At 40.2% G+C, this 9,973-nt stretch overlaps 1 protein-coding gene across 1 annotated transcript; it reads right to left on the bottom strand.

Annotated features, from left to right (window-relative positions):
* Nucleotides 1-617: 617 nt before the first annotated feature.
* LOC101767732 (wall-associated receptor kinase 1) lies at nt 618-5,031 on the bottom strand. The gene is made up of 3 exons (XM_012849049.1): nt 4,068-5,031; nt 3,216-3,395; nt 618-1,636 (listed from the first exon to the last, which is right to left on the bottom strand). Exons 1-3 carry the CDS (start codon nt 5,029-5,031, stop codon nt 618-620), a joined length of 2,163 nt encoding a protein of 720 aa, XP_012704503.1.
* Between the last annotated feature and the right edge of the window lie 4,942 nt (nt 5,032-9,973).

Genomic DNA, 9,973 nt, shown 5'->3' with positions numbered 1-9,973 from the left:
AATTCTAGATGGGCAAGACCGAACGCAGCACGGATCTGATTGGTCCTGTACCAAGCAGTGCAACCTCACCAATTGGTGGCAGCCGCACCATAGGAGCAGGGATACAAGGGCTAAACCTACTAGCAGATTGATTTTCTTATTGCATTCTTCCTTGATACATCTCGTCTCCTTGTGTAGAGATGATTACCTAAGTGCATATAATATGGCTATTCTTATCTATAACCCTAAATCCTAACTAACCTTGTATACTACTGATTCGACCCATAAAGTCTAGCCAACTGCCCTTGACCACAAGTGCCAGTTGGGGTAGATAGTTGAGGGTTCTTCACAAGCATGTAGGAAGAGTTACACACATTGGGTGGCCCTTAGTCTCTCGTAGGGTAGTTTCCCACTTTTGGTTAATTATAAACTAAGTGAGTAAAACGAGATAGAGAATTACAACAAAGGTGAATAAGGAAATTAAAATTTTGGTGCACAAGTTAGACGTCCTTATTACTGCATTTATGAAACATAGGAAGCACTAAAGCTGTAAAGAACTCTTAGAAAGACAAGTATAATTTTATACGATAATGCTATCGTGATTGAAATCTCTACAATGCAAGCCCTAATATATAATATTATGTAGTGGCACTGGTGTTTTCATCATACATATTTTTGTGAGATCTCTTCAAACTGTGAAGTCGTTCAGCTACATCTGTCATCTCTGGCCTTCTGTCCACATTGAGCTCTAGACATTCCACTATGAGCATTGCAAGTTTGTGAAGTACCCCGATATCCTTATCTGCTAAAATTTCCTTATCAAATAGCTCAAGTACTTGTTTATCTTCTCTATAGCAATCAAGAAAAGCTTTAACTAGTGTTCTGTCTTCACCAAAAGCTGCCTTTTGCCTACTCAGAAGTTCTAGAAGCACAACTCCAAAACTATAAACATCACTCTTCTTCGTTAACAATCCTGATTGAAGATATATTGGATCCATATAGCACATGTCACCTATGACACATTTGGTATGTGATTTATCTATTGCAATCAGCCTTGAGATACCGAAGTCTGAGATTTTTGGATCAAAGTTATCATCCAAAAGTATATTGCCAGGTTTAATATCACCATGCAAAATAGTTGTAGAGGTTTTTGAATGCATATAAGACAACCCTTCAGCTGCTCCCGCAGCAATGTTTAAACGTGTGCCTAAGCTGAGGCTGACATTATTGCTTTGATTATGTAGAATGTCATGGAGGCTTCCTTGTGGAACAAACTCATAGACCAACATTGGGACATCAACCTCTAGACAACACCCTATGAGCTTGACAATGTTCTTGTGGATGACTCGTGATTGGATGATAATCTCATTTGCAAATTGCTTCTCTTGTGACCTGTCCACATTAATGGATTTCTTAATTGCAACCAGCTGATTATCAAGAAGCCCTTTATACACTTCCCCAAATCCACCTTTCCCTATAACATTACACGGTTCTATGATTGCTTTGAGCTCATCTTTCTTAAATATCTTAATATTGTTAACCTTTTCCAGTATGGGACCACCATTCTTTATGAAAAATTCTTTGGTCTTTCTCTTCTCCTCAAACAGAAGCTTAAACAATACTACAATAACCACAATGGATGCGACAATAACTATGCCTGCATGACAGTTGAGAAAGATCATTAACTGTTTCTCAATTGACTTATATAGAAAGAAGAAAATATGCACAAAATATTATGAAACATAAAACATGAAAAATGCCATATTAGAGGTTTCTAAGAAAACCAACTAAGCCTTACTCATTGTATTTCTGTTATTTGATATGAACATATGTTAGTTGTTGAGGGATAAGGGTCCCCACGGGTATCCTGGTCGGTCATGATAGGTGGGCCCACCTGATCATGCCATGGGGGCCAAGGCGTGATGTTCCGTGAAGCACAAGCTTCGAGGCCGGGCGAACTGATTCTGTTCGGGTATCATGAGATACTTGTTGTAAACCAACTCAGATTGATTTCCTTGTAACAACAGAATAGGATTAGATCCTATCAAACTTGTAACCCTAGGTCGTCAGCCTATATAAGGTGGCCAGAGACGCCCCCCGAGGGGAACACACACCAACTCTTCGCATCTGCGATCAGCAATATGGTCCACCACAACACAGGATGTAGGGTATTACTCTCTGGAGGCACGAACCTGTCTAAACCTTGCGTTCCTGTGTTACCATTCGAGTTCTTGGTCTTACGATCTCCCCCGCCTACAAATCAACCACTTAGGTAACCCCTGGTGGACTGCCGGTCACTAAATCCGACACTTGTCAATATCGGAACATAACACACGGTATTATTAGGTAATAATCATGTGGATATATTGAATTTGTAGATAGTTCTATAACAAAGTTGCTACATCTCACGAAACTCTGTCTATCTATTCTATGTATGACGCAACGTATTCCAATCGACAGGAAAATTTGAAAAACCATAAAAATAAATATCAGCCCACATATACTCTCATACATGGTACACAAACTAAATATCATGAAGCACAAAATCAACTAGTGATTCAAGAATCTTAAGTATTCTCTTTATTGGTTGTTCTTCAAATCTATCATAGCATTATTAGAAACATCTTAGTACACCCTCCGTTCCAAATTGTAAGTCATTTTTGCTTTTCTAGTTTTCTATGCACCTAGATGCATAAATAAATAAATTTATGAACCTTAAAAAGCTAAACAACCTACAATTTGAAACAGATTACTTGATCTTAAGGTGATAACTAGGTGCTTGGATTCCATTTTCTTAAGGTAATGCTTTATACATAAAAACTTTGCCTAGGTTACTTCCTCCAACTAGTAACTTAACTTGAAGTCATATCTGAATACAAATGCAATACATGCAAACAACATGGGAAGATAATATCACATAGCTAGCGTAATAATTAGAAAATTTCAACCACAATAACACTGCCTGGATTGTGTAGAGTTCTTTGGGTTTTCCATGATTGTTGTACTTGTTTTCTAAATAGGTCGATGAAAACAACTAAAATGATAGGGCCAGTATATCAAAAAATTATAGTAGTAGTATAAATCGTGTATCCATGTCAATACACATTACTAGATTCACCAATTTTGTAATACATACAAATGGAAAACTGAAAAATGTTTGAAACTACAAAGACATCTCATTGAATATGATATCCATTTTGCACAACGGTAGTAAATTAAATGCGGAAGTTCCATACCAAGTGTAGCCACCATTGCTGGGATGGGAAACACCGGCGTGCATGTTCCATTGCTGTCCCTTTTCATTCCAAATTTGCAGTTGCAATCATATCCCCCGATTAAGTTCTTGCAGATACCATTGCAAGGATATGAATCACGTAACTCAGGTTTCTCTTGTCGAAGGGCACATTCATCAATATCTACAAATTTTCATCACTTAATTAATGCTATAAACTGGAGAAATAAAACAAACAACGTAGTTGCAGCAAGAATGACAATCGTATAGGAAGTCATATTGGAGTTACATATTTGTGGTGAGAAGGTGTTACCTTTCTATAAGAAGAATGAAGCGTGGCTCCTTGCGCCACAAATACAAACACCACCGTCACATTTTGTAAGGACTTTAATTATTATGTTTTTTTTAACCTTCCTAGGTTACCTTCTCCAATTCCTAGGTTACCTTCTCCAATTGTGGGTCTACTATAACTAATGTTGTGCTCCTTGTGGCTATAATAGAATCGCAAAAAAGGAAAAGAAACCGCACCCATTCTAAAGGCCAAGAGGTAGGATGTCTACCTATTTTCTCTCTTCCTACGTTTATGACGAAAATATATACTTTTATATGGTCCGGTTACACTGTACAATTTAATATCCATTAAAATCCGCTTGCGACTTTTGGATGTATCAACGAATATATGCTGCCACAAAAATGGTTACGAAAATAACAATGGTGCTCGCTGAACTTCGCTGTGGCCTGTGTGGTTTAGGATGATGTACCGTACCAAGCAATGATTGAAAATATATAATTGAGGGCAGAGAATTCTTGTTACTCAAATAAATGTCATTGTACGCAGGTAATGTGTGTGCACTACCTTGGCATCCATCAGGGATGTATGGGTTGCCGTCAAAGCCGTCCTTGCACTTGCAGAGATACCCGTAGCCGTTGGTCGCGTTAACACAGAGGCTGTTGCCGCTGCGGCAAGCCATGGGCAACGGTTTGCCTTCCGCCGGACAAGAACCATTCCTGATGGCCCAGTCCAGCACGACCGGTGCGCCCCCGGGAAATCTCTTGTCCAAAACCTTGTAGCCGTAGAGGTCCTGCAACGAGAAGTTGTACCACGACCTGTCCACCACCATGGAGTAGGTGCACGGGAATGTCTTCCACATGCTGTTGCTCTGGTAGTACATGGAGGGCATAATGCCGACGAGTCCTGGCGCAAGCTCCGCCTGGCAGCAGCCGAGCCCCTTGCACAGCCCGTCCTGCGCCACCGCAGGCGTGTCGAACAGGGAATTGCAGGCGGCGGAGTAGTTATTTCGGGCCATGTCGCCGAAGACCCGGGCCCGAACGCTCTGGCCGACGCCCACGAGCACGTTCTGCGTGGCGGAGAAGAGGAAAGTCGTCGAGAAATTGAGCGACATGTCGTTGAGGTTGAGCTCATGATAGCTCTCGTTCAGGCTGCAGTCGGAGCTGAACGGCATGGACACCCGCGCCTCTCCCCGTGTGACGTCGACGTTGATGAGGTCGACCGTCCACCAGGACCTGTTTGTCCTGGTACCAATCGGGTTGGCCTGGTCTCCGAAGTAGTACCCGATCCCCCTCAACGTGAGCAGGTCATTGAGGGTTGCGGGGGGTGTTGTGGAGAGGTTGCAGGTGACGGAGAAGGTGTCATCAAAGTAGCAGCCGTCTTTGGTGCCGAACGGGTACGGGATGCTGATGTTCCCGCACTTATCTGGGCATCCAGGCAGTGTGATTGGCCGGCGTAGATCCGCAGCCGCCGTCGCCCAAGAAATGCTCAAGACGACGGCTACCGTGGCGAGGCGGAGGTGGAGCGGCATGGGCAACATTTGGATGGTGGCCTAGGTGATCAATTGGGGATGCTCGGTGCTTTGTCTTGTAGGTATTTGAACGGTTGATGGAGTTGGAAAAACGAGCATACAATACACAGCAAGGCAATGGTTGGTGCCAACAAACATAAGCGTAAAGCATGGCCGATGTTTATTCAAGTGATGCCCAGGTTGACTTTATTTGATCTGTGATGCGCAGACATGCTCAAGACGAAGGCCACCGCGGCAAGGTGTAGGTGTAGCGGCATCGGTGGCTTAATGCTTTGTCTGGAAGGTATTTGAACGGTTGATGGAGTTGGAAAAACAGGCAAACAAATACACACCTGGGCGATGCATGGTTGGTGCCAACAAACACGGATGTATGTTAGTGCATAACGATAACAATCCTTGATTTGATAATCTTTTAGTACTATGGTCGGGACTGTATGTTGTAATTTAATACATTCTTATGCTTAGACGTAGGATGTGATATATAAATGGGTATTTCTCTTTTCTCTCATACCTTTTTTTTTCTTTTTCTCAATCTACATCCTCCTCTAGCGGCTGAACAAGATCAACGCCATTTTAAAGTATATATAAGCAAAAAATATATGATTCATTGGTTGTCACCAATATTTAATTTTAGTGTTTCTAATTAATGGATACATCAAGTTTTCATAAAGTTTAAGAATCATTTAATTTGACCAGGGTGTGGCAGATGGCCATGGGGAGGAACTTGATCTGACAGGTTAGCCTGTAAGTGGTCCGCAGTTTGACTTGATTTTTGAGCTAGCAACAAACTGTAAGATGACGATGATGAAGAAGATTTTCAGGAAAAAAACATGAAATTGCTGGTAGACAGGAAGGCTAAACTAGTGCAAATTAAAAAAAAACTCTTAACCAATTCTTTCAAGATACTATACCATATTAAGATACTATGTACCATTGCAGCAACGATTGAAGTACTTTTGTCCAACATGGCTCTTGCATATATTAGTGTCATTGCAGCAACGATTGAAGTACTTTGGTCCAACATGGCTCTTGCATCAGTGTAGAGATGGTAGTAGTAAATTTTGTCAACTCCTCGCACTACTATGTAGGCACATGGATCACATCAAATGGATCTTGATATATATACAAGTACACCGATTTGTTTGCCTATAACAATATCAATCAACATCACAAGAGATGCAGGAACCGTGCCATCGTGTGGCAGCACCACGACAAAATAATAAATGGCATACATAAAAGTAGCAGTTATATAAACTAACCTATCAGGGGGCTATCACCAATATAAGATGGAGGTGATATTTTTCTATATTACTAAATTAGACTTGTTTTGTTTGCAAAACTAAAATTAAGTTTGAACGTGGCAGAACGTGGGACACATCAAAAACTGGCTTAGCCGCGTCATAAAATTCAGCCAGCTAGCAAGAATCGCTACCGGCCGGCCGAGAATCAATTATGTATATGGTACCATCTGGTTGGAACTAATTAAGTAATAATATTGTTCAGCTTTGGAAGATAGGTTATAAGGTCTTGGTCCTGCAGATAGTAAATATTGTTCCAAGTCAAACCAAAATGCCTATGAGCTTATGCCATGTCCAAATTTACGAGTATCAGATATTAAAAAATTATCAACTAACGTTAATCTGTATGACTAGTCTGTCCATGCGTTGCAATGGAAAAGCAAGTTCCTATCAATCATCTTACAACACGAAATAAAATGAATGGATGATGTATTATGAAATAACACCGTCCCTCGTGTAAATATTAATTTTCAGCGAGCTTGAGTTCACAGCTTGTTGACGGCAGTTAGCACTCCAATTGTGAACTGCAAGCACACGGATCAGTTGTAGTTCTTTCCTTAGAGTACTCTCCCAAGGTTTATCAATCTGTAGAACTTATAATACAAAATCTATTTCAACTAGAATTATTAGTATGAACTTTTTGTTGATGAGTGATTCAGATCTAATCTAGCATACACAGATAGATAACAGATAGAGCAGAGGTAACCAATCTAAAGCAACCTAAACTATGCATATGTTGTAATTATGAGTATGGAAAGTAAAGCAACACAAATATGAACTTAGTAAAAGCATCTTTAAAATCTACACCTCTGGTCTAGCTCCCGAAAACCCCTATCTTATACAAGAAAGACTCTGTCACAATCCTCTCTATCAGTATAGGTAATCTAATAGCATGATCAGAAGAACATGTTATACTTATCGGCAAATTAGGCATGCAAATCCGGTGACCACGACCACATAAACACCCTAAGCAATCTATCATCAATCATAGATTGAAAAGCAAGTAAACCCGAAAGAGCATAAAACCATAGAAGGAGATACTTAGATTGCTAAGTACAAGAATAGATCTATTACTTCACCATGAATGATTGTACATCACAAAATTACCACCGGATCCTACCTTGATCTTGATGATCCTAGCTCCAGAACTCCGAGGTGGATCTTCCTTGCAGGATTCCCACGTCGCCTAGAGCTTAGCTACACTAATCCTTAGACAACTACACGATCCTCGGCTCTCCGAAGAGGTGTCCCTCAAGCTTCTTCTTCTTCTGCTACTTCATGTCGAATACGTCATCTTAGATGCGGTGCTCGATGGAGAATCGAGTATTTATAGTCTGGAGGACCCGTGGCTTAAATCGGAAGGCGAGAGGATGAGGAAACACTCCAGGCCAATTGGCCTAGGGGGTCCAGGCCTATCAGCCTGAGCCTTCCTTTCATCAACTCGCGCCCTCCTTTATCTCCAAGTCATCTCAGGTGTTCTAGAGTCTTTTTTTCACTTGGATGTGGACCTGGCGCATCGATAGCTTCAGGATGAGATTAGTTTTTGATAACTTTTCAAATATCCACTTGATCCTCTTTGATCCCGAACTCATCTTTTCATATCTTTGCAAACTTAGCCCTTAAGTCATTTTGGAGGAGTGCTAGCCAAAAACAAGCACGAGAGGAGACCAGAGAACCGTAGGCCAAACGCTTGAGCCCCTATAGGCCGATCGGCCTATGCCCTTTCTAGGCTCGTTGGCCTTCTTTTTTCTTTGGTTCATTACTTGTTCAGGACTTTATCCAATTATTCTCCAATAAGTCCAATTTTCTATGGAAACAAAATATTCTCCAAAGTATATTGCATATGTGAAAATGACCAGTTTATTAGGTATAATCAATAGTTTAGGTATTAAATTCACATCATTATTGAAGATAAATAGTGGTAAAAAGATGTCAATAACGAGTGTCAACAATCCCGCCATGCTTAAACTTTGCTCGTACACAAGTAAGTCTTCAATAGAAATCGGTGTTGCCCTTCGGTGTTCAATCCTGCACTTGATCATATACAAGAAAACATAATGCTATCATAAGATTTTTCAATTAATATTCAAGTTGTAACCAGCCTTTTCTAATATGGAGGGTAGATATCATCAGCACACCCCACAAAGAATTATTCCACTTGCTCTAAATTTTAATAAATCTCAGAAGATTTTAAGAATTATTCCACTTGCTCTAAATTTTAATAAATCTTAGAAGATTTTTAATAAAGCTTTTCAAAAAGAAACTGAACCGAGATCAAGAATTTAAATTTCATTGCAATTGCTCATTGTACTCTCAACTCATCAAGTCTCACAAACCTGTGCTAGAACTTTTTCCAATCCAGTCATCACTCATAAAATTTGTGTAAGGCTTTATCTGGATCTTTAGGATGGTTAGTTCTAGCAAAATATTATAATCAGGATATTATTAAAACAAGAAAGACTTCTAATGGATGTTATTGAGACTTGTCAAAAAGGTTATGGAAAATAATTGCTTACGGAGAGGGAGAAAATGAACACACACTTTTTGACAATGGACATATGCAAGGGAAAAAGGTGATCGCAAGACACAAATGAAGTTCTTGAAACCGGATTGCACATGGTTAGAAAATGAGAATGGATGAATCCTTAATCTTAAGAGCACTCAAAACTTTTATAAAGCTCAAATAACTAAGGAGTACTTCTTCTTCTTCTTCTTCTCATTTTTTCTTTTTCTCCTTTTTCTTTTCTTTCTTCTTTCTTTCTTCTTTTTTTTTCTTTCCACAATTTTTTTCTCTTGCTCCTCAGAACTCTTTGCAACATAATACTTACTCAACAGTAGTCAGATGATACAATGACGCTCCCCATGCTTAGATGATGCTCGTCCTCGAGCATGAAAAGGAAGAATGATAAACTACTGATGTAAGTAACAAAATCTTCGATCTTTTGCAGAAAATTATTTTATTTTTCAGGAGGATCTTCCATGCCAAATTTCAGAGATAACAGAGGGGGAAACTGCCCAGGCCGATCGGCCTAAGGGTGTCCAGGCCGATCGGCCTGAGGGTGTCCAGGCCGATCGGCCCGGCCCCTTCTGGGCTCTGTTTTCTTTAGTTTTTATTCTCCATGCTGGTGGATTCCTCCAGATCTTGTTTTCCTTGAAAATGTACTGATTAATCTTCTAGATTTTTGTTGAAATAATTTTCATACTCATATTGGGTTGTGGCCTAGTGGATAGCGTGGACGCTCACGCAACAACGAGCGGGAGCACGGAGGTGCAATGCCATCACCAGCAAGCGAGCTAGTTACTTCATGTCGACCTCATTGGCATATATCTGATGATTCGGTTTCTTAGATTTTAAATCTTCTTCTAATTTTTTATGATCTTGTATCGTGTTCAGATATTTATGAGTTTGTGTTTTTGCTTTGTCTGTGTACAATTTGTGTTGTTGGTGTATCAGGATATTGATGATTTGTGTTCTTACCATGTTGGGGATGGTGTCCTTTGAACAACTATGAGACGTGGCCCACCTATTAGCCTTATTAAGTTGGACCAAACCAAAATTTTGAGCAGAAACATTAATTGATTTAGTATTATAGGAAAAGATATATCTGCGTGCAGAGCCATCCCGTCAATCGTGTTGAGCATCT

Source organism: Setaria italica, chromosome IX, assembly GCF_000263155.2.
Source record: "Setaria italica strain Yugu1 chromosome IX, Setaria_italica_v2.0, whole genome shotgun sequence".
In the NCBI taxonomy this organism is placed as follows: domain Eukaryota; kingdom Viridiplantae; phylum Streptophyta; class Magnoliopsida; order Poales; family Poaceae; genus Setaria; species Setaria italica.
The sequence above is the reverse complement of the archived record's forward strand: the minus strand, read 5'-3'. Positions and strand labels throughout refer to the sequence as shown.